Genomic DNA, 27,286 nt, shown 5'->3' with positions numbered 1-27,286 from the left:
ACAACAACTCCCAAGATGCCATCGAAAGAAACATGAAGACATTGCAATGGAAGTTATTTAAAGACACGTACTCTCACTTTCTGACATATATGCATTACTTTGACAAAGGTCCCAACACCAGGAAAATTCTACAGTTTGTGAACCCAGACAGAGATGTGAGACCACAGATTCGTTCTAAATTAAATCAGTATTGTTCATGGATCGGCGAATATTTGGATGAACAAGACGACGACGATACCGACGATGAGGAGGACGACAATGATGAAGAGAAATGAACACTCATATTATTCACATGTCGCCCTTAAGGCCTCTCGATGTAACCCAATGTGTGTCCATTTCATGTGTAGTTGTCTCTAGAGAGACCAGTGATTGTAATTTAGAAATAAAAAAATTAAAAACCAAACCATTGCGTTTGTTTTTTGTGTTTTTTACTCTATGACTAGATTTGTGATTGAATATTTCTACCGCTACTTTATAGCAGCAAGAGCTGTGTGTACAAGACAGAACATACCACGACCTTTGATATACCAGACATAATTTCAGTAGTTGGCTATAGCTTAATGGGCCACTGACGGGGATCGATCCTAGATCGACCACTGTATTTACCCATTTGGTAATTAAAAAGCCCTGTAAAAAGGTTTGTACTCTAGGGAAATACTTGTGTTTAAAATGCAGTTAAAAGATCATAGGTTAGGTTGGAGGGTTGAGTTGCAGTCACGCGTTCTTTCTTCAAAGCAATGGGCTGGGGATGTTTCACACACACACACACACACACACACACACACACACACACACACACACACACACACACACACACACATTCCTTTCTTCCCTTAACAAACATCCCTTTCTTCTCCTTAACAAATATTCCTTTCTTCTCCTTAACGCATATGCCTTTCTTCTTAACAAACATTCCTTTCTTCGAGACAAATATGTCTTTCTTTCCCTATGACTAAAACAAAATACTATTAATATTTGTATTCAATTAATCTTTATTTTACGAGGAAGGAAATGTTTTATTTACTCAACACATTTTATTTACGGTTATACGGACATATCGTTAAAGACCACACAGATATTGATTGAGGAAACCCGCTGTCGCCACTTCATGGGCTACTCTTTTTTTATTAGCAGTAAGGGATCCTACACTATCCCACAAACAGGATAGTACATACCACGGTCGTTGTCCAGTTGTGGAGCACTGGCTGGATATAGCCCAATGGGCCCACCGACGGGGATCGATCCCAGACCGACCACACATCAAGGGAACACTGAGCTACGTCCCGTCTCCACAGGGTTATTAGAGGATGCTTGTATTGGGTTCTGCTTGAACATAATAAATAAATAAACAAATAAATAAATAAAATAAAATAAAAACAAATAAATAAATAAATAAATAAACTAATTAAAAAAATAATAATAGAAAAAAATACTCTACGACTTGAGATACGAACGACGTACCTTTACGCTCAAGTCGACTAGGCTAACGACTGAGCTACCGAAAGCCTGTCATTTAAACCATATATATGTGTGGGTGTGGGTGCTCTCGTTGGATGAAGCGACGAAATAGGTCAGTTCATAATAATCTTGTGAATACGCTATCAGATAGTGCAGAACGAGAATTCCTTTTTTCACCTATTTAAATTATTTCGTCCTTCTGCCAGACTTTGAGAACGTAACTTCTAGAAGTTCCGAAGAGTATTTTATTTTGAGACTGACAACACAAGATACCATCACTTGCCAGATGTAAACAGTGATAACCATTCATCATTCAGCGCGCTAAAATTAAATACACTACATCGCGTCGGGCAGTCCTTAGAAGTGGTAGGTTTTATTTAACGACACCACTAGAGCATCTCGATTTATTAATCATCGGCTATTGGATGTGAAACATACTTCTGACAGTTTTAGAGAGGAAACCCGCTACACTTTTCCATTAGTAGCAATTAGGGATCCTACACCATCCCTGTCAAGGCTAGGCGAGGAGTCACACATCAAGTACGTCAAAGCTATGACTTACACCAAGGTCGCACACCTGCACAGGTATACCAGTCACTGCCCTCTAAGTCGATCAATGCTAAACAAATCGGTCAGGGCCAGTCCAAGGACGTCAGTGCCAACCTACGTCGGTCAGAGACACGGGCGGGGTGTTATCCTCCTCAAGGTCACACACCTAAACAGCTATGCCAAGGTAAGACTATGAAGTCACACTTACACCAAGGTCAAGGTCACGGAAAAGTAGGTCATGGGGGTGTATAGGCCCTAATACTACTAACGCAGATTATAATGGGTACGAACTGTACGTCGGTGGCAGCGGCGTGAATGGGTAAAGGTGCTGTTCACGGATGAAAGTCGCTTCAACATGTTCCGAAATGATGACCGAGTTCGGGTTTATCGACGTAGGGGAGAGCGACTGGCGCCGAACTGCATCCAAGATATGCACCTCTTGGTGGAGGCGGCGTCATGGTATGGGGCAGTATTTGCGGACAATGGACGACAAGGTTTTTTATCATCCGTGGAAATCTGACTGGTCAAAGATACAGGGATGAATTGTTGTAGTGCCATTCTTGCGTCAACAGCCTAGGAGTAACCTTTTCCAGCATGACAATGCACGGCCTTATACAGCCAGACTTTTTCGGAATTATCTCAACAACGTTAACGTCAACGTATTGCCTTGGCCATCATGTTCTCCAGACATGAATCCCATAGAGCATCTCTGGGATCATCTTGATCGACAGTTGAGACAACACATACCTCCCCCAGCAAATCGACAGCAGCTTGAACAGATTTTGTTGGATGTTTGGCGCAGAATTCCTGCTGAAGTCATCCGGCGACTGACGACATCCATGAGGAGACGTGTCTTGGCGTGTATTGATGCAAGGGGTGGTCACACACGCTACTCAGAACATGTCTTGTCCCATGATTTGACTTTAGAACCACCTTTTGAAAGGACTCTGATTGTGTTATTTTTAATTTTGACTCCATATCTCTTTCGCTCGGCCTTATGACAAGTGCACTATCGATATGGCAATGCTTTTTTGTAAAGACACTGGAAAATTATTCCTTTCAGTAAAATAATCATCATATAGATCACATCTGTCTTGGTTTTTCTTTATGGACCTACTGAACACGGTGATAAGTTTCTTTTATCTGTTACTTTATATAAATGAACAGTTTCACTGCATAAAGTTAACTTACGGACAAGGTTGTATTACTGCTGTTATTGCTGATGACGATGACGACAACAAGGATTATGATGATGATGATTATAGTGTTGTTGATTATAAAATATTGCGGGAAGGACATGCCCGATTTGTCCCATTTTTGTCGACAGTATAGAAGTAAATAAATACTCAAACTATATTTTCTATTGTTTTCGGTTGATGGTAGCAGTATAGCTTGAAGTATATAAATACTCAAACTATGTTTGGTATTCTGTTTTCAGTTGATGGCGGCAGTATAGAAGTATATAAATACTTAAACAATATTTGGTATTCTGTTTTCAACTGATGTTAGCAGTAAAATATTGTAGTATATAGATACTCAAACTATATTTGGCATCCTGTTTTCAGTTGATGGTACCAGTATACTATACAAGTATATAAATACTCAAACTATATTTGGTATCCTGTTTTCAGTTGATGGTAGCAATATAGTACAGAAGTATGTAAATACTCAAACTATACTTTGTATTCTGTTTTCAGTTGATTATAACAGTATACTATAGAATATATAAATACTCAAGGTATATTTGGTATTCTGTTTTCAGTTGATGGTAGCACTATACTATAGAATATATAAATACTCAAGGTATATTTGGTATTCGGTTTTCAGTTGGTAGTAGCAGTATAGTATAGAAGTATATAAATACTCAAACTATATTTTGTTTTGTTTTCGGTTGATAGTAGCAGTATAGTATACAAATATATAAATATACAATCTATATTTGGTATTCTATTTTCAGCTGATGGTTGCAGTATAATATAGAAGTATATAAATACTCAAGCTATATTTGGTATTCTCTTTTCAGTTGATAGTAGCAGTATAGTATAAAAGTATATAAATAACGAAACTATATTTGTTATTCTCTTTTCAGTTGATGGTAGCAGTAGTATAGAAGTATTTAAATACTCAAACTATATTTGGTATTCGGTTTTCAGTTGACGGCGGCAGTATAGAAGTATATAAATACTTAAACAATATTTGGTATTCTGTTTTCAGTTGATGGTAGGCAGTATAGAATAGAATATATATAAATACTCAAACTATATATTTGGTATTCAGTGTTTTATATAAATACAGTTGTTTTCAGTATGCAGTATAGTATAGAAGTATATAAATACTCAAACTATATTTGGTATTCTGTTTTCAGTTGATGGTAGCAGTATAGTATAGAAGTATATAAATACTCAAACTATATTTGGTATTCTGTTTTTAGGTGATGGTAGCAGTATAGTATAGAAGTATATAAATACTCAAACTATATTTGATATTCTGTTTTCAGTTGATGGTAGCAGTATAGTATAGAAGTATATAAATACTCAAACTATATTTGGTATTCTGTTTTCAGTTGATGGCGGCTGGACTGACTATACGCGCTGGGATCACTGGTCCACCTGCTCTATGTCGTGTGGAGGCGGATCACAGGCCAGATCCCGGTCTCGGACATGCACCAACCCAGCTCCTGCTTACGGCGGAGCAGAATGTGAGGGCGAACCCGAGGATAGCGAGGAGAGGGAATGCAACACACAGCACTGTCCAAGTGAGACACAGTGTGGTCAAAACTAGTAGTAGCTTCAAGTGTTTCAGCATAAAGAAATAATTTTCGCCATCGTAATGAATATCGTGCAGTATTGCAGTCTATGTGAAATTCGTATATTGATATGTTTACTATATATATTAGTATTAATTAGAATTTGTTTACAAACCGACCATGTATTTATTAACGAGCACAAACTCAATATATGCAAAACAACCCCATCATACCAATGCATAAGAGTAATGTACTCTAAAAATTCAAACTTTACCATAATTATATTTGATTGCCTAGTCGCACTGGCAGCGCGTCTTAACCCCCCCCCAAGGTTGTATTACTGTTGTTGTTGTGAATCGACGACGTTAAAGTATATAGCAATACATGATCCAAAATGAAGAGGAATTTGTCTTGTACAGAAACAAGCAAATTCAATATAATATATTATTTAATGGTTTCGCTGCACTAAATTAACTTGCGGACCAAGGTTGTATTACAGTTGTTGTTGTTGTTAATACGATACAAGGATATAAATACTCAATGTTGATGATGATGTTTTCATGATGATGATGATGATGATGATGATAATTATTATGGTGTTGCTGATTCTGTAAAATATTGAAGGGAAGGAAACATATTTGGATTTGTCCCATTTCTGTCGGCAGTATAGAAGTATATAAATACTCAAACTATATTTGGTATTCTGTTTTCAGTTGATGGTAGCAGTATAGTATAGAAGTATATAAATACTCAAACTATATTTGGTATTCTGTTTTCAGTTGATGGTAGCAGTATAGTATAGAAGTATATAAATACTCAAACTATATTTGGTATTTTGTTTTCAATTGATGGTAGCAGTATAGTATAGAAGTATATAAATAAATACTCAAACTATATTTAGTATTCTGTTTTCAGTTGATGGCGGCTGGACTGACTATACGCCCTGGGATGACTGGTCCACCTGTTCTGTGTCGTGTGGAGGCGGATCACAGGCCAGATCCCGGTCTCGGACATGCACCAACCCAGCTCCTGCTTACGGCGGAGCAGAATGTGAGGGCGAACCCGAGGATAGCGAGGAGAGGGAGTGCAACACCCAGCAGTGTCCAAGTGAGACAAAGTGTGGTCAAAACTAATAGAAGCTTCAAGTGTTTTAACATAAACAAATAATTCTGGCCATCGTAATGAATATCGTGCAGTATTGCAGTTTAAGCGAAATTCGTATATTGTTATGTTTACTATATATGTTGATATCAATTAGAATTTCTTTACAAACCAAACATGTATTTATTAACGAGCACATAACTCAATATATGCAACACAACCCCATCATACCAATGCATAAGAGTAATGTACTCTAAAAATTCAAACTTTCCCATAAATATATTTGATTGCCTAGTCGCAGTGGAGCGCGTCCGTCCCTCCCCCCCCCCCCATTTCCATGACTCGGACGTTAAGGTATATAGCAATACATGATCCAAAATACAGAGGAATTTGTCTTGTGCAGAAACAAGCATTTTCACTATATTATAATTAATAGTTGGCGTCGCATTAAATTAACTTGCGGACCAAGCTGGTATTACTGTTGTTGTTGTTGTTGGGATTTTTAATGACGACGACAAGGACTATGAAACCATGAGTGATGATGGGAGGTGATGATTATGGTGTTGTTGATTGATCCATACTGGTTCAACAAAGGCCATGATTTGTCCCATTTGCCTGTCGGGAAGTATAGAAGTAAATAAATACTCAAACTATATTTGTATTCTGTTTTCAGTTGAAAGTAGCAGTGACCATATGTTAGACGTATATAAATACTCATAAGATAATATTTTGTATTCTAGTTTTCAGTTGATGATAAAAGAATTACTTTTTTTTACTATATTACAAACAGGCAATAGAAACTCGCCACTTTTAAAATACGTTTATCTGAATTAAAGATACTGCAATAAGTTTGAAAGTAATGAGAAAACATTCGCCGAAACACACCCTGTGTTTCCGAAAAGTCAATGTTTCCGGATTTAGTGAATTTCGTGCAGTCATGAAAAATGTGGAAAAACAGCATAATTTGAATTTGTTAAAAATGCTCGTGCATGATTGTTGCATACATACCGGTGTGGGACAAAGCAAGGAAGCTGTATCAAAAAGAACATCAGAGAGATGCCGAGACTTACCGAAGCAGAACGCAACAGAGCTATCGGTATGGCCGATATGAGGTCTCTCAACGGCAGATTGCAAGAACCTTCAACTGCAGTCAAGCCACCATCAGCAACGTGTTGAGCCGTTATCAGCAGACAGGCCAGGCACAAGACCAAGCAAGTTCGGGAAGACCAAGGGTCACAACGCCAGCTGAAGACCGCTACATCCGGACAATCCAATTGTGGAACCGATTCGTGACGGCGATGTCAACGGCGGCGACGGCACTGGGAAACCCCATCAGCAGACGAACAGTCTTACGACGACTCCACAGGGCTGGTATCAGAGCTTTCCGCCCCTTCCGTGGAATGGCCTTGACCCCTCTACACCGTCAACGCAGACTATAATGGGCACGAACTGTACGTCGGTGGCAGCGGCGTGATTGGGAAAGGGGACTGTTCACGGATGAAAGTCGCTTCAACATGTTCCGAAATGATGGCCGAGTTCGTGTTTATCGACGTAGGGGAGAGCGACTGGCGCCGAACTACATCCAAGATGTGCACCCTTTTGGTGCAGGCGGCGTCATGGTATGGGGCAGTATTTGCGATCAACAGACAACAAGGCTTCTCATCATCCGTGGAAATCTGACTGGTCAAAGATACAGGGATGAATTGTTGTAGTGCCATTCTTGCATCAACAGCCTAGGGTTAACCTTTTGCAGCATGACAATGCACGACCTCATACAGCCAGACTTGTTCAGAATTATCTCAACAACGTTAACGTCAACGTATTGCCTTGGCCATCATGTTCTCCAAACATGAATCCCATAGAGCATCTCTGGGATCATCTTGATCGACAGTTGAGACAACACGTACCTCCCCCAGCAAATCGACAGCAGCTTGGACAGATTTTGTTGGATGTTTGGCGCAGAATTCCTGCAGAAGTCATCCGGCGACTGGCGACATCCATGAGGACACATTTTTCGGCGTGTTTTGATGCAAGGGGTGGTCACACACGCTACTGACAACATGTCTTGTCCCATGGTTTGACTTTAGAAGCACCTTTTGAATGGACTCTGATTGTGTAATTTTTAATTTTGACACCATGTCGCTTTCGCTCGGCCTTATGGCAAGTGCACTATCGATATGGCAATGCTTTTTTGCAAAGACACTGGAAAATGATTCCTTTCAGTAAAATAATCATCATATAGATCACATCTATCTTGGTTTTTCTGTATGGACCTCCTGAACACGGTAATAAGTTTCTTTTACCTGTTAGTTTATATAAATGGAACAGTTTGACTGCAAACAGTTAACTTGCGGACCAAGGTTGTATTACTGTTATTGTTGTTGATGACGATGACGACAACAAGGATAATGATGATGATGATTATGGTGTTGCTGATTATGAAATATTGAGGGAAGGACTTACCCGATTTGCCCCATTTCTGTCGGCAGTATAGAAGTAAATAAATACTCAAACTATATTTGGTATTCTGTTTTCAGTTGATGATAGCAGTATAGAATAGAAGTATATAAATACACAAACTATATTTGGTATTCTGTTTTCAATTGATGGTACCAGTATAGTACAGAAGTATATAAATACTCAAACTATATTTGGTATTGTTTTCGGGTGATGGTAGCAGTATAGTATATATAGATATATATATATCAAATATATTTGGTATATATTTATATTGATGGTATATATATATATAAGTATATAAATACTCAAACTATATTTCGTATTGTTTTCAGTTTATGGTAGCAGTATAGAATAGAAGTATATAAATAAATACTCAAACTATATTTGGTATTCTGTTATCAGTTGATCATAGCAGTATAGTATAGAAGTATATAAATACTTAAACAATATTTGGTATTCTGTTTTCAGTTGATAGTAACAGTATAGTATAGAAGTATATAAATACTCAAACTATATTTGGTTTTCATCTCATGGCGGCAGTATAGAAGTATATAAATACTTAAACAATATTTGGTATTCTGTTTTCAGTTGATGGTAGCAGTATAGTATTGAAGTATATAAACACTCATACTATATTGGGTATTCTGTTTTCAGTTGATCGTAGCAGTATAGTATAGAAGTATATAAATACTCAAACTATATTTAGTATTCGGTTTTCAGTTGATGGCGGCAGTATAGAAGTATATAAATACTTAAACAATATTTGGTATTCCGTTTTCAGTTGATAGTACCAGTATAGTATAGAAGTATATAAATTCTCAAACTATATTTGGTTTTCATTTCATGGAGGCAGTATAGAAGTATATAAATACTCAAACCATATTTGGTATTATTTTCGGTTGATGGTAGCAGTATAGTATATATATATATATATATATATATATATATATATATATATATATATATATATATATATATATATATATAATCAAACTATATTTCGTATTGTTTTCAGTTTATGCTAGCAGTATAGAATAGAAGTATATAAATAAATACTCAAACTATATTTGGTATTCTGTTATCAGTTGATCGTAGCAGTATAGTATAGAAGTATATAAATACTTAAACAATATTTGGTATTCTGATTCAGTTGATAGTAACAGTATAGTATAGAAGTATATAAATACTCTAACTATATTTGCTTTTCATTTCATGGCGGCAGTATAGAAGTATATAAATACTTAGACAATATTTGGTATTCTGTTTTCAGTTGATGGTAGTAGTATAGTATAGAAGTATATAAACACTCATACTATATTGGGTATTCTGTTTTCAGTTCATCGTAGCAGTATAGTATAGAAGTATATAAATACTCAAACTATATTTAGTATTCGGTTTTCAGTTGATGGCGGCAGTATAGAAGTATATAAATACTTAAACAATATTTGGTATTCTGTTTTCAGTTGATGGTAGCAGTATAGTATAGAAGTATATAAATACTCAAACTATATTTGGTTTTCATTTCATGGTGGCAGTATAGAAGTATATAAATACTTAAACAATATTTGGTATTCTGTTTTCAGTTGATGGTATCAGTATAGTATAGAAGTATATAAATACTCAAACTATATTTTGTTTTCTTTTCGGTTGATGATAGCACTATAGTATCAAATATATAAATATGCAATCTATATTTGGTATTCTGTTTTCAGTTGATGGTAGCAGTATAGTATAGAAGTATATAAATACTCAAACTATATTTTGTATTCGTTTTCAGTTGATGCTAGCAGTATAGTATAACAGTATATAATAACCAAACTATATTTGCTATTCGGTTTTCAGTTGATGGCGGCAGTATAGAAGTATATAAATACTTAAACAATATTTGCTATTCTGTTTTCAGTTGATGGTAGCAGTATAGCATAGAAGTATATAAATACTGAAACTATATTTCATATTGGTTTCGGTTCATGGTAGCAGAAAAGTTTAGAAGTATATAAATACTTAAATTATATTTGGTATTTTGTTTTTAGTTGATGGTAGCATAATAGTAGAAGTATATAAATTCTCAAACTATGTTTGGTATTCTGTTTTCAGTTGATGGCGGCTGGACTGACTATACGCCTTGGGATGACTGGTCCACCTGTTCTGTGTCTTGTGGAGGCGGATCACAGGCCAGATTCCGGTCTCGGACATGCACCAACCCATCTCCTGCTTACGGCGGAGCAGAATGTGACGGCGAACCCGACGACAGTGAGGAGAGGGAGTGCAACACCCAGCAGTGTCCAAGTGAGACACAGTGTTGTCAAAACTAATAGAAGCTTCAAGTGGTTTAACATAAACAAATAAGTCTGGCCATCGTAATGAATATCGTGCAGTATTGCAGTTTATGCGAAATTCGTATATTGTTATGTTTACTATATATATTGATATCAATTAGAATTTCTTTACAAGCCAACCATGTATTTATTAACGAGCACATAACTCAATATATGCAACACAACACCATCATACCAATGCATAAGACTAATGTACTGTAAACATTTGAACTTTCCCATAAATATATTTGATTGCCTAGTCGCAGTGGAGCGCGTCCCTCCCCCTCCCCACATTTCCATGACTCGGACGTTAAGATATATTGCAATACATGATCCAAAATACACATGAATTTGTCTTGTGCAGAAACATGCATTTAGACTATAATACACTAACAGGCAAAAGAAACTTATTACTTTTAAAATAAGTTTATCTGAATTAAAGATACTGCAATAAGTTTGAAAGTAATGAGAAAACATTCGCCAATACACACCCCGTGTTTCCGAAAAGTCACTGTTTCCGGATTTAGTGAATTTCTTGTAGTCATGATAAATGTGGAAAAACAGCATAATTTGAATTTGTTAAAAATGCTCGTGCATGATTGTTCCATATATACCGATGTGGGACAAAGCAAGGAAGCAGTATCAAAAAGAACATCAGAGAGATGCCGAGATTTACCCAAGCAGAACGCAAGAGAGCTATCGGTATGGGCGATATGGGGGCCTCTCAATGGCAGATTGCAACAACCTTCAACTGCAGTCAAGCCGACATCAGCAGCATGTTGATCCGTTATCAGCAGACAGGCCACGCACAAGGCCGTGCAAAATCGGGAAGACCAAGGGTCACAACGCCAGCTGAAGACCGCTACATCCGGACAATCCACCTGCGGAGCCGATTCGTGACGGCGATGTCAACGGCGGCGATGGCACTGGGACACCCCATCAGCAGACGAACAGTCTTACGACGACTCCGCAGAGCTGGTATCAGAGCTTTCCGCCCCTTCCGTGTAATGGCCTTGACCCCTCTACACCGTCAACGCAGATTACAATGAGTGGCAGTGGCAGTGGCGTGATTGGGAAAGGGTGCTGTTCACGGATGAAAGTCGCTTCAACATGTTCCGAAATGATGCCCCAGTTCGTGTTTATCGACGTAGGGGAGAGAGACTGGCGCCGAACTGCATCCAAGATGTGCACCTTTTGGTGGAGGCGGCGTCATGGTATGGGGCAGTATTTGCGGTCAACGGACAACAAGGCTTCTCATCATCCGTGGAAATCTCACTGGTCAAAGATACAGGGATGAACTGTTGTAGTGCCATTCTTGCGTCAAATGCCTAGGGGTACCCTTTTGCAGCATGACAATGCACGACCTCATACAGCCAGACTTGTTCAGAATTATCTCAACAACGTTAACGTCAACGTATTGCCTTGGTCATCATGTTCTCCAGACATGAATCCCAAAGAGCATCTCTGGGATCATCTTGATCGACATTTGACAAAACACGTACCTCCCCCGCCAAATCGACAGCAGCTTGAACAGGTTTTGTTGGATGTTTGGCGCAGAATTCCTGCTGATGTCATCCGGAGACTGAAGACATCCATGAGGTGACGTGTTTTGGCGTGTATTGATGCAAGGGGTGGTCAAACACGCTACTCAGGACATGTCTTGTCCCATGATTTGACTTTAGAAGCATCTTTTGAAGGGACTCTGATTGTGTAATTTTTAATTTTGACCCCATGTCTCTTTCGCTCGGCCTTATGGCAAGTGCACTATCGATATGGCAATGTTTTTTTGTAAAGACACTGGAAAATGATTCCTTTCATTAAAATAATCCTCATATAGATCACATCTGTCTTGATTTTTCTTTATGGACCTACTGAACACGGTGATAAGTTTCTTTTGACTTCATTAAGTTAACTTGCGGACCAAGGTTGTATTACAGTTGTTGTTGTTGTTGTTGATGCTGATGACGACAACAAGGATTATGATGATGATGATTATGGTGTTGCTGATAATGAAATATAGAGGGAAGGACTTCCCCGATTTGTCCCATTTCTGTCGGCAGTATAGAAATAAATAAATACTCAAACTATATTTGGTATTCTGTTTTCAGTTGATGGTAGCAGTATAGTATACAAGTATATAAATACTCAAACTATATTTGGTATTCTATTTCCAGTTAATGGCAGCAGTATAGTATAGAAGTATATAAATACACAAACTATATTTGGTATTCTGTTTTCAGTTGATGGTAGCACTATAGTATAGAAGTATATAAATACTTAAAGAATATTTGGTATTCTCTTTTCAGTTGATGGTAGCAGTCTAGTATAGTAATGAAATATAGAGGGAAGGACTTCCCCGATTTGTCCCATTTCTGTCGGCAGTATAGAAATAAATAAATACTCAAACTATATTTAGTATTCTGTTTTTAGCTCATGTTAGCAGTATAATATAGAAGTATATACATACTCAAACTATAGTTGGTATCCTGTTTTCAGTTGATGGTACCAGTATAGTATAGAAGTACCTAAATGCTCGAACTATATTTGGTATTCTGTTTTCAGTTGATGGTACCAGTATAGTATAGAAGTACATAAATGCTCGAACTATATTTGGTATTTTGTTTTCAGTTGATGGTAGCAATATAGTATAGAAGTACATCAATGCTCAAACTATATTTGGTTTTCTATTTTCAGTTGATGGTACCAGTATAGTATAGAAGTATGTAAATACTCAAACTATATTTGGTATTCTGTTTTCTGTTGATGGTAGCAGTATAGTATAGAAGTATATAAAGACTCACGGTATATTTGGTATTCTGTTCTCAGTTGATGGTGGCAGTATAGAAGTATATAAATACTCAAGCTATATTTGGTATTCTGTTTTAAGTTGGTAGTAGCAGTATAGTATAGAAGTATATAAATACTCAAACTATATTATGTTTTGCTTTCGGTTGATGGTAGTAGTACAGTATAGAAATATATAAATACGCTATCTATATTTGATATTTTGTTTCCAGTTGATGGTAGCATAATAGTAGAAGTATAGAAATTCTCAAACTATATTTGGTATTCTGTTTTCTGTTGATCGTAGCAGTATACTATAGAAGTATATAAAGACTCAAAGTATATTTGGTATTCTGTTTTCAGTTGATGGTGGCAGTATAGAAATATATAAATACGCTATCTATATTTGGTATTCTCTTCTCAGTTGATGGTAGCAGTATATTATAAAAGTATATAAATAACCAAACTATATTTGGTATTCTGTTTTCAGCTGATGGTAGCAGTATAGCAGAGAAGTATATAAATACTGAAACTATATTTCCTATTGGTTTCGGTTCATGGTAGCAGAAAAGTATAGAAGTATATAAATACTTAAATTATATTTGATATTTTGTTTTCAGTTGATGGTAGCATAATAGTAGAAGTATATAAATTCTCAAATTATATTTGGTATTCTGTTTTCAGTTGATGGTAGCAGTATAGTATAGAAATATATAAATACTCAAGCTATGTTTGGTATTCTGTTTTCAGTTGATGGCGGCTGGACTGACTATACGCCTTGGGATGACTGGTCCACCTGTTCTGTGTCTTGTGGAGGCGGATCACAGGCCAGATTCCGGTCTCGGACATGCACCAACCCATCTCCTGCTTACGGCGGAGCAGAATGTGAGGGCGAACCCGACGATAGCGAGGAGAGGGAGTGCAACACCCAGCAGTGTCCAAGTGAGACACAGTGTTGTCAAAACTAATAGAAGCTTCAAGTGTTTTAACATAAACAAATAATTCTGGCCATCGTAATGAATATCGTGCAGTATTGCTGTTTATGCGAAATTCGTATATTGTTATGTTTACTATATATATCTTGATGTCAATTAGAATTTCTTTACAAACCAACCATGTATTTATTATCGAGCACATAACTCAGTATATGCAACACAACCCCACCATACCAATGCATAAGACTAATGTACTCTAAACATTTCAACTTTCCTATAAATATATTTGATTGCCTAGTCGCAGTGGAGCGCGTCCCTCCCCCTCCCCCCATTTCCATGACTCGGACGTTAAGGTATATTGCAATACATGATCCAAAATACACATGAATTTGTCTTGTCCAGAAACAAGCATTTAGACTATAATACACTAACAGGCAAAAGAAACTTATCACTTTTAAAATAAGTTTATCTCAATTAAAGATACTGCAATAAGTTTGAAAGTAATGAGAAAACATTCGCCAAAACGCACCCCGTGTTTCCGAAAAGTCACTGTTTCCGGATTTTAGTGGATTTCTTGTAGTCATGATAAATGTGGAAAAACAGCATAATTTGAATTTGTTAAAAATGCTCGTGCATGATTGTTCCATACATACCGGTGTGGGACAAAGCCAGGAAGCAGTATCAAAAAGAACATCAGAGAGATGCCGAGACTTACCCAAGCAGAACGCAAGAGAGCTATCGGTATGGCCGATATGGGGCCTCTCAATGGCAGATTGCGACAACCTTCAACTGCAGTCAAGCCGCCATCAGCAGCTTGTTGATCCGTTATCAGCAGACAGGCCAGGCACAAGTCCGTGCAAGATCGGGAAGACCAAGGGTCACAACGCCAGCTGAAGACCGCTACACCCGGACAATCCACCTGCGGAACCGATTCGTGAAGGCGATGTCAACGGCGGCGACGGCACTGGGACACCCCATCAGCAGACGAACAGTCTTACGACGACTCCGCAGGGCTGGTATCAGAGCTTTCCGCCCCTTCCGTGGAATGGCCTTGACCCCTCTACACCGTCAACGCAGATTACAATGAGCATGAACTGTACGTCGGTGGCAGTGGCGTGATTGGGAAAGGGTGCTGTTCACGGAAGAAAGTCGCTTCAACATGTTCCGAAATCATGCCCGAGTTCGTGTTTATCGACATAGGGGAGAGCGTCTGGCGCCGAACTGCATCCAAGATGTGCACCCTTTTGGTGGAGGCGGCGTCATGGTATGGGGCAGTATTTGCGGTCAACGGATAACAAGGCTTCTCATCATCTGTGGAAATCTGACAATATTTGGTATTCTGTTTTCAGTTGATGGTAGCAGTCTAGTATAGACGTATATAAATACTCAAACTATATTTAGTATTCTGTTTTCAGCTGATGATAGCAGTATAATATAGAAGGATATACATACTCAAACAATATTTGGTATCCTTTTTTCAGGTGATAGTACCAGTATAGTATAGAAGTACATAAATGCTCGAACTATATTTGGTATTCTGTTTTCAGTTGATGGTACCAGTATAGTATAGAAGTACATAAATATTTGGTATTCTGTTTTCAGTTGATTATCAATATAGTATAGAAGTACCTAAATCCTCAAACTATATTTGGTTTTCAATTTTCAGTTTATGGTACCAGTATAGTATAGAAGTATGTATGTATGTAAATATAGTATAGAAGTATGTAAATACTCAAACTATATTTGGTATTTTGTTTTCAGTTGATGGTAGCAGTATAGTCTAGAAGTATATAAAGACACACGGTATATTTGGTATTCTGTTTTCAGTTGATGGTGGCAGTATAGAAGTATATAAATACTCAAGCTATATTTCGTATTCTGTTTTAAGTTGGTAGTAGCTGTATAGTATAGAAGTATATAAATACTCAAACTATATTATGTTTTGCTTTCGGTTGATGGTAGTAGTACAGTATAGAAATATATAAATACGCTATCTATATTTGGTATTTTGTTTTCAGTTGATGGTAGCATAATAGTAGAAGTATATAAATTCTCAAACTATATTTGGTATTCTGTTTTCAGTTTATGGTAGCAGTATAGTATAGAAATATATAAATACTCAAGCTATGTTTGGTATTCTGTTTTCAGTTGATGGCGGCTGGACTGACTATACGCCTTGGGATGACTGGTCCACCTGTTCTGTGTCTTGCGGAGGCGGATCACAGGCCAGATTCCGGTCTCGGACATGCACCAACCCATCTCCTGCTTACGGCGGAGCAGAATGTGAGGGCGAACCCGACGATAGCGAGGAGAGGGAGTGCAACACCCAGATGTGTCCAAGTGAGACACAGTGTTGTCAAAACTAATAGAAGCTCCAAGTGTTTTAACATAAACAAATAATTCTGGCCATCGTAATGAATATCGTGCAGTATTGCTGTTTATGCGAAATTCGTATATTGTTATGTTTACTATATATATATTGATGTCAATTAGAATTTCTTTACAAACCAACCATGTATTTATTAACGAGCACATAACTCAATATATGCAAAACAACACCATCATACCAATGCATAAGACTAATGTACTCTTAACATTTAGTACCGGCCTCGGTGGCGTCGTGGTAGGCCATCGGTCTACAGGCTGGTAGGTACTGGGTTCGGATCCCAGTCGAGGCATGGGATTTTTAATCCAGATACCGACTCCAAACCCTGAGTGAGTGCTCCGCAAGGCTCAATGGGTAGGTGTAAACCACTTCCACCGACCAGTGATCCATGACTGGTTCAACAAAGGCCATGGTTTGTGCTATCCTGCCTGTGGGAAGCGCAAATAAAAGATCCCTTGCTGCTAATCGGAAGAGTAGCCCATGTAGTGGCGACAGCGGGTTTCCTCTCAAAATCTGTGTGGTCCTTAACCATATGTCTGACGCCATATAACAGTAAATAAAATGTGTTGAGTGTATCGTTAAATAAAACATTTCTTTCTTTCTTTCTTAACATTTAAACTTTCTCATAAATATATCTGATTGCCTAGTCGCAGTGGAGCGCGTCCCTCCCCCTCCCCCCATTTCCATGACTCGGACGTTAAGGTATATTGTAATACATGATCCAAAATGCACATGAATTTGTCGTGCAGAAACAAGCATTTAGACTATAATACACTAACAGGCAAAAGAAACTTATCACTTTTAAAATAAGTTTATCTGAATTAAAGATACTGTACGTCGGTGGCAGAAATGATGCCCGAGTTCGTGTTTATCGACGTAGGGGAGAGCGACTGGCGCCGAACTGCATCCAAGATGTGCACCCTTTTGGTGGAGGCGGCGTCATGGTATGGGGCAGTATTTGCGGTCAACGGACAACAAGGCTTCTCATCATCCGTGGAAACCTGACTGGTCAAAGATACAGGGATGAACTGTTGTAGTGCCATTCTTGAGTCAACTGCCTAGGGGTACCCTTTTGCAGCATGACAATGCACGACCTCATACAGCTACACTTGTTCAGAATTATCTCAACAACGTTAACGTCAACGTATTGCCTTGGCCGTCATGTTCTCCAGACATGAATCCCGAAGAGCATCTCTGGGATCATCTTGATCGACAGTTGAGACAACACGTACCTCCCCCAGCAAATCGACAGCAGCTTGAACAGGTTTTGTTGGATGTTTGGCGCCGAATTCCTGCTGATGTATTGATGCAAGGGGTGGTCACACACGCTACTCAGGACATGTCTTGTCCCATGATTTGACTTTAGAAGCACCTTTTGAAGGGACTCTGATTGTGTAATTTTTAATTTTGACCCCATGTCTCTTTCGATCGGCCTTATGGCAAGTGCACTATCGATATGGCAATGTTTTTATGTAAACACACTGGAAAATGATTCCTTTCATTAAAATAATCCTCATATAGATCACATCTGTCTTGATTTTTCTTTATGGACCTACTGAACACGGTGATAAGTTTCTTTTGCATGTTAGTTTATATAAATGAACAGTTTGACTGCATTAAGTTAACTTGCGGACCAAGGTTGTATTACAGTTGTTGTTGTTGTTGATGCTGATGATGACAACAAGGATTATGATGATGATGATTATGGTGTTGCTGATTATGAAATATTAAGGGAAGGACTTCCCCGATTTGTCCCATTTCTGTCGGCAGTATAGAAGTAAATAAATACTCAAACTATATTTGGTATTCTGTTTTCAGTTGATGGTAGCAGTATAGTATAGAAGTATATAAATACACAAACTATATTTGGTATTCTGTTTTCAGTTGATGGCCGTAGTATAGAAGTATATAAATACGCAATCTATATTTGGTATTCTGTTCTCAGTTGATGGTAGCAGTATAGTATAGAAGTACATAAATACTCAAGCTATGTTTGGTATTCTGTTTTCAGTTGATGGTAGAAGTATAGTATAAAAGTATATAAATAACCAAACTATATTTGGTATTCTGTTTTCAGTTGATCGCTGCAGTATAGAAGTATATAAATGCTCAAACAATATTTACTATTCTTCAGTTGATGGTAGCAGTATAATATAGAAGTATATAAATACTCCAACTATACTTGGTATTCTGTTTTCAGTTGATGGTATCAGTATAGAATAGAACTATATACATACTCAAACTATATTTGGTATTCTGTTTTGAGTTGATGATAACAGTATAGTATAGAAGTATATAAATACTCAAACTATATTTGGTATTCTGTTTTCAGTTGATTGTAGCAGGATAGTATAGAAGTATATAAATAACCAAACTATATTTGGTATTCTGTTTTCAGTTGATCGCTGCAGTATAGAAGTATATAAATGCTCAAACAATATTTACTATTCTGGTTTCAGTTGATGGTAGCAGTATAATATAGAAGTATATAAATACTCCAACTATACTTGGTATTCTGTTTTCAGTTGATGGTAGCAGTATAGCATAGAAGTAAATAAATACTGAAACTATATTTTGTATTGGTTTCGGTTTATGATAGCAGTATAGTATAGAAGTATATAAATACTCAAACTATTTTTAGTATTCTGTTTTCAGTTGATGATAACAGTATAGTATAGAAGTATATAAATACTCAAACTATATTTGGTATTCTGTTTTCAGTTGATGGTAGCAGTATAGTATGGAAGTATAGAAATACACAAACTATATTTGCTATTCTGTTTTCAGTTGATGGTAGCAGTATAGTATGGAAGTATATAAATACTCATGCTATATTTGGTATTCTGTTTTCAGTTGATGGTAGCAGTATAGTATAGAAGTATATAAATGCTCAAACAATATTTGCTATTTGGTATTCTGTGTTCAGTTCATGGTAGCAGTATAGCATAGAAGTATATAAATACTGAAAATATATTTTGTATTGGTTTCGGTTCATGGTAGCGGTATGGTATAGAAGTATATAGACACTTAAAGTTACATTATCTGGTTACCATATTATAACATCATGTACAAATTTGAAATACAAGCTCTAGTCCATTTTTAAAAAAGTCGTGTGTGTTCGCTATGAATGGATATCGTGTCGCCATAGCTCGGCAAAGCACAAACGACAGCCTGTTGTCAGTTTCAGTTAACACGTGCGTTTGTCGATTTTAAAATGTAGGGTTCGTCTCAAAAAAGTAAAAGAGAAATCTTGCGCTGTACGAAGAACGTTCGGTTGAGAATACGGTACTAGTCTTTAGTTACAACCGGTTTGATCTTGACATCGTATTATCGACAGTCGTACCTTCGTATTTCAGAACTGATATTTTATAAAGTGTTAGTAGAACTTTCAAAGTTTAGTTTGTTTACTAGTAACACATTAATCATATATATATTTTTAAAATAAAATATACTAAAGTAGACAATGAACGTTTTGACTTCTTAATTTTACGTGTTAAAATCGACAAATTCAAATAAATATTATTTCGTTTGGAAAGGGTAAAGTTGGGGGTTGTGGTGGTTAACGACATCAAAGATAAAGCATATTGATTTAATAATCATCCGACCCCATACAACCGTAAATAAAATGTGTTGAGTGCGTCGTTAAATAAAACATATCCTATCCTCCTTTCCATCTGCTGTTGGATGTCTAACATTTGGTAATTTTGACACATAATCTTAGAGAGGAATCGGGTGCATGTGCAGGGGGAGAGTATTGGAGGTCGAAACCCTTACTTGCCCAAGCTTAAAAAAAATTTAAAATGTATTTTTTTTTTTGGGGGGGGGAGGGAGCATGGCCCCATATAAACTTCGCTCAACACAGTCTATAACCCCAACCCCGCTGAAATCCCTGCATACACGCCTTGGAAACCTGCTACATTTTTTTTAAGCAAGGGATTGTTTATATGTACCATCCCACAGACAGAATATCACATACCATGGTATTTTTGTATACCCGCCGATGGGGATCGATCCTAGACTGACCGCGCATTTCCTCAAAAACACATTTTTAGGTCTAAGTAATGAATAAAAATAACATATAGATCTAGTCTTGAAAAATGTTACGTAAATCGAACACAGTACCCTCTTCCTCTACCCCTAGAGCGTTACGTAATTAGTAACTCACATGTAACGCGTATGCCGACAGCTGGCCACTGTCAAAATTTCAAGGCAAATCCCCCACTCACCGACCCCTGGAAAGGCGTTGTACCATACCTCTATGGCTATAAATATCTTTTAGAGATATGAGACGACCCCTCAATCAAGACAGTTAAATTTCTTCAAAAATTGCGAAATCTCACGTGATCTCTTGTTGGGGAATTCTATACTTGTGATAAGCCAATGAAAAACGAGATCGGTACGAGCCCGTCAAAAGTGTTCCACTTTCAAAATAATAACTTTGTTTTTGACCTGGATAAGCCCGTATAGTGAAACCAATGCAGAGTGCGGCGTCATATATGCACCAAACGTAATTGGATTTTCTATCCTATATGCTTAAATAATAAAAATATTCCAGGGAATGTAGTTTTAAATTATATTTGGTATTTTGTTTTCAGTTGATGGTAGCATAATAGTATAGAAGTATATAAATACTCAAACTATATTTCGTATTCTGTGTTCAGTTGAGTGTAGCATTATAGTATTGAAGTATATAAATACTCAAACTATATTTAGTATTCTGTTTTCAGTTGATGGCGGCTGGACTGACTATACGCCCTGGGATGACTGGTCCACCTGTTCTGTGTCGTGTGGAGGCGGATCACAGGCCAGATTCCGGTCTCGGACATGCACCAACCCAGCTCCTGCTTACGGCGGAGCAGAATGTGAGGGCGAACCCGATGATAGCGAGGAGAGGGAATGCAACGCACAGCACTGTCCAAGTGAGACACATTGTGGTCAAAACTAATAGGAGCTTCAAGTGTTTCAGCATAAACGAATAATGTTGGCCATCGTAATGAATATCGTGTAGTATTACAGTCTATGCGAAATTCGTATATTGATATGTTTACTATATATATTAGTATATATAACTATCGCTCAGACCATTCAGCAGTAGTTTTATTTATGCAGCTAAACCAATTTAAAACAGGTAGAGGTCTGTGGAAATTTAATAATTCATTGCTATTGCTAAAGGTTATGTTAATCTAGTAAAGGATACAATCATAAAAATTAAATACCAATATGCAGTATTAGTATATAATTATGAAAAACTAGACTTGATTTCGGATGAAGACATCAATTTTTCTGTAAACGACCAACTTTTCTTCAAAACACTGCTCATGGAAATAAGAGGTAAAACAATATCTTATGCAGCTTTTAAAAAGAAACAAAATAATGAATTACAAACTAAGTTGTGCGATGATATTAAACGTTTGGAGGAAGAAGAAAATATTGATTCAAAAGAAATTGAAAAGAAACCTTATGGATTAATGGAACTGCGAAGAGAAAAGCTTAAAGTTCATTATATTCGGTCACGTGCAAAATGGATAGAAGAAGGAGAAAAACCAACAAAATATTTTTGTAACTTAGAATCAAGGAACTATTTTAGCAAACTTGTTTCAAGAATACGTTTAGAAAATGGAAAAGAAATCCGAGATCAGGAAGAAATTCTTAAAGAAACTAGAGCTTTTTATCAAAAACTTTACTCCGCACCAGAAGGACAAGATGACAACGATATAATAGAAAAAATGGGTGGATTAAACTTTAATAAATTAACTGATGAAGAAGCTGAACAATTAGAAGGTGAATTAAAATACTCAGAAGTACTAGCATTTCTCAAAACTATGAAAAACGATAAAAGTCCTGGATCTGATGGATTTACTGCAGAGTTCTTTAAATTCTTCTGGACAGATCTCGGTCACTTTATAGTCAGGTCTATTAACAATAGTTACTCCATTAAGGATATGTACAGTGTACAAAAATTAGGTATAATTACATGTATCCCCAAAGCAAATAAACCTAAAGAATTTCTTAAACACTGGAGGATGTTAACTTTATTGAACTGTACTTATAAAATGACATCTGGCTATATCGCAAACAGAATAAAACAGGTATTAGATAAAATAATAAATAATGATCAAACCGGCTTTATTAAAGGACGATATATTGGAGAAAACAATAGACTCATATACGATATTATGCAGTACACTTAAACACAGAATATTCCAGGATTTTTGCTACTTGTCGATTTCGAGAAGGCCTTTGACTCGGTATCGTGGTCATTCATAAATAAAGTACTTGATATTTTTAATTTTAAATCTTCGATTGAAAATTGGATCAAAACATTGTATAACAACTCCTTATCAAGAATATTGCAAAATGGTTTTCTGTCTGAACCGTTCATGCTAGAAAGGGGGTGTAGACAAGGGGATCCGTTGTCGCCATATATTTTTATTATTTGTGCTCAAATTTTAGCTATTATTGTTAGAAATAACGAAGCCATTAAAGGTATTGATATAGACGGCCAAGAATACCTTATATTGCAATACGCCGATGACACAAGCTTCATTCTTGACGGATCTCCCGAGTCCTTGTACTGTACATTTAAAGTTTTAGATTATTACGCACGTATTTCTGGTTTAAAAATAAATTATTCCAAATCAAAAGCCATATGGATTGGAAGTAAAAAGTTCTCTAACGAGGTTTTTCACCATGCACGATGGAAGTTGGAAAGGGGGACAACATATTTTTGTATATTTGGTATTAATTTCTAAGTTACCTTGGAACATGTCATGCATCTAAATTATGATATTAAAGTACTGGAAATACAAAAATTAATAAAATTATGGTCCATTAGAAAATTAACGGTTTGGGGAAGAATAACAGTCCTTAAAACCTTAATAATACCCAAGCTAATATATTTGCTAATGTCATTGCCAGACCCAGGGAAAGGTTTTTTAAAAATATAATGGCGCTATTTCATAAATTTATTTGGCAGAATAATCCAGAAAAGCTCAAACGTGATTTAATAGCACAAGGTTATAAAAAAGGGGGAATTAAAATGTTAAACATATATCATTTTAAAACCTCATTAAAATGTTCATGGCTACGAAGACTGTTTTTCAACAATTCAAAGTGGGTTACTCTTTTCAAATCCGTTACAGGTATCTCAAAGAACGATTTAATAATATATGGTGATCCTTTTATTTCTAAAAAATGCAATGAGATCTCAAACATGTTTTGGAAAGATACATTACTGAGTTGAATAACTACTGAACAAAAACATAAGCCACAACCTGTAGATGATATTTTATCAGTTAATATTTGGCATAATAGTGAAATAGTTATAAATCATAAACCATTTTTATATAAACATTATGCCCAAAAAGGTATAATCTTCATAAACGATTTAGTAGATGATTATGGAGAATTTTTAAAGTATGAACAATTTGCAGAAAAATATGTTAATTCAAATTTCATTAGCTATGCTTCACTAATAAACGTTGTAAAATCATTCATATCAACATTCAGTGATTTAAGGGACGATCGTTTCAAAAAAGTGAATAATCCAATATTCCCTTTTAGGTTAAGACTTGTTTTGAAAAGTACACAGGGATGTACGGACATGTATTGCATACTCAACCATAAACGCATAATCCTCAAAGCGTAGATAAAATATAGAAATCAAGGATTTAGTTTTGACTCAAGTCATTGGGAACAATACTATGAATTACCTTTCCAAAGCTTTAAGGATACAACTTTATTATGGTTTCAGTATCGCATCCTACATCGCATTTTAGCAACAAACACTTTTTAATATATGATGGATTCTAATATGTGTATATTCTGTAATAACTTCCCAGAAACTCTACAACATCTATTCTATGAATGCACTCAGGTTAATACTTTATGGAAAGCTGTAGAAAACTGGGTTTTGTCAAAACCAGGAATTGTTCTCCACATTGACAAATATTGTTATGATTGGTATTATTAACAAAAAGAACGTTAATATAATTAACTGGCTAATTGTTAACATTAAATATTATATATACTGTACGAAAATGCAAGAAATAAAATAACTATCGCGTCCTTTCAAAACCTTTTACAAAACAAATTTGAAATTGAGAAATATATTTATTTCAAAAACTACAACTATGAAAAGTTTAATAAAGAATGGGCACAATGGCTCAACCTTTTTATATAGTGAAAGAAAGAAAAAAACCCATTAAACTTAGATAACGATCTACTCAAAGGAAAAAGATTTTGTGATAGCATGTTCATATAACATTCCAACACAGGCCCGACTGCTGTTCCTGTTAATTCTGCTTCGTTACTCACCATCAGCTTTAGGTGTTTCTTCCTCTTCTTCTTCTTTTTCTTATTCTTCTTGTTCTTCTTGGTTTCCTTCTTTTTCTTCTTCTCCTTCTCTCGTTGTTGCCCTTTTTTCTTTTTCTTTTTTTAAAGTCCTGAACATAAAAGGAAGTACTATTTTATTTTGATTTGTACCTGCATATATCAGAATAGAATGTAATGTGAGTACATACGTGCGTGCGTACGTGCGTGCATGTATGCGTATGTATGTGTGTATGTTTGTATATACACATGTATGTATATTCATTTCAAGATAAATTGTAAGGCGATGTATCAGAGCTCCCCAACCCTGGCACTGTCTAATGTTCTGCGGACAATAAAAAGTAAATAAATAAAACACAATATATATATATATATATTTATTAATATTAATTAGAATTTGTTTACTTAACCAACCATGTATTTATTTATTAACAAGCACATAACTCAATATATGCAACACAACCCCATCATACCAATGCATAAGAGTAATGTTCTCTCAAATTTAAAACTTTACCATCAATAGGTTTTATTGCCTAGTCGCAGTGGAGGGCTTCTCTCCCCTCACCCTCGTTTCTATGATTCGGACGTCAAGATATATCGCAATACATGATCCAAAATACACAGGAAATTGTCTTATGCAGAAACAAGCATTTCCAATATAATAATTTGACTACATTAAATTAACTTCCGGACCAAGGTTGTATTACTGTTGTTGTTGATGAGGGCGACAAGGATTATGATGATGATGACGATGATCTTGATGATGATGATGATGATTATGGTGTTGTTGATTATGAAATGTAAAGGGAAGGATACGCCCTAATTCTCCAATTTCTTTAGGCACTATAGAATTAAATCAATACTCAAACTATATTTGGTAATCTGTTTCCAATTGATGATAGCAGTATAGTACAGAAGTATATACATACTCAAACTATATTTAGTATTGTTTTCGGTTGATGGTAGCAGTATAGTATAAAAGTATATAAATACTCAAACTATATTTGATATTTTGTTTTCAGTTGAAGGTGGCATTATAGTATAGAAATATATAAATACTCAATCTATATTTTGTATTGTTTTGGGTTGATGGTAGCCGTATAGTATAGAAGTATATAAATACTCAAACAATATTTAGTATTCTGTTTTCAGTTGATGGCGGCTGGACTGACTATACGCCCTGGGATCACTGGTCCACCTGCTCTGTGTCGTGTGGAGGCGGATCACAGGCCAGATTCCGGTCTCGGACATGCACCAACCCAGCTCCTGCTTATGGTGGGGCAGAATGTGAGGGCGAACCCGACGATACCGAGGAGAGGGAGTGCAACACCCAGCAGTGTCCAAGTGAGACAAAGTGTGGTCAAAACTAATAGAAGCTTCAAGTGTTTTAACATAAACAAATAATTCTGGCCATAGTAATGAATGTCCTGCAGTATTGCAGTTTATACGAAATTCGTATATTGTTATGTTTACTATATATATTGATATCAATTAGAACCTCTTTACGAACCAACCATGTATTTATTAACAAGCACATAACTCAATATATGCAACACAACCCCATCATACCAATGCATAAGACTAATGTACTCTAAACATTCAAACTTTCCCATACATATATTTCTTTGCCTAGTCGCAGTGGAGCGCACCACCCCCCCCCCCCCCCCCCCCCCCCCCCCCCATTTCCATGACTCGGACGTTAAGGTATATAGCAATACATGATCCAAAATACAGAGGAATTTGTCTTGTGCAGAAACAAGCATTTACACTATAATATATAAATGAACAGTTTGACTGCATTAAGTTAACTTGCGGACCAAGGTTCTATTACTGTTGTTATTGTTGATGACGATGACGACAACAAGAATTATGATGATCATGATTACGGTGTTTTCGATTATCAAATATTGAGGGAAGGACTTCCCGATTTCTCCCATTTCTGTCGGCAGTATAGAAGTAAATAAATACTCAAACTATATATGGTATTCTGTTTTCAGTTGATCGTATCAATATAGTATAGAAATATAAAAATACGCAAACTATATTTGGTATTCTCTTTTCAGTTGATGGTAGCAGTATAGTATAGAAGTATACAAATACTCAAGCTATGTTTGGTATTCTGTTTTCACTTGATGGCAGCAGTATAGAAGTGTATAAGTACTCAAATAATATCTGGTATTCTGTTTTCAGTTGATGGTAGCATTGTAGTATAGAAATG

General features: G+C 36.4%; 1 protein-coding gene across 1 annotated transcript in view; it reads left to right on the top strand.

Annotated features, from left to right (window-relative positions):
• The window catches only part of LOC121368503 (SCO-spondin-like), a 77,485-nt gene that overhangs the window by 19,253 nt on the left and 30,946 nt on the right, over nt 1–27,286 (top strand). The window contains exons 10-16 of the mRNA XM_041493240.1: nt 4,571–4,762; nt 5,669–5,860; nt 10,412–10,603; nt 14,167–14,358; nt 16,500–16,691; nt 21,465–21,656; nt 26,221–26,412. Of these exons, the coding sequence (XP_041349174.1) occupies nt 4,571–4,762; nt 5,669–5,860; nt 10,412–10,603; nt 14,167–14,358; nt 16,500–16,691; nt 21,465–21,656; nt 26,221–26,412 (1,344 nt within the window). The remainder of the gene's footprint in view (nt 1–4,570; nt 4,763–5,668; nt 5,861–10,411; nt 10,604–14,166; nt 14,359–16,499; nt 16,692–21,464; nt 21,657–26,220; nt 26,413–27,286) is intronic.

The sequence above is a fragment of the Gigantopelta aegis genome, chromosome 3 (genome assembly GCF_016097555.1).
Source record: "Gigantopelta aegis isolate Gae_Host chromosome 3, Gae_host_genome, whole genome shotgun sequence".
NCBI classification, from domain to species: Eukaryota; Metazoa; Mollusca; class Gastropoda; order Neomphalida; family Peltospiridae; genus Gigantopelta; species Gigantopelta aegis.
This window is presented reverse-complemented; position numbering and strand designations above follow the sequence as displayed.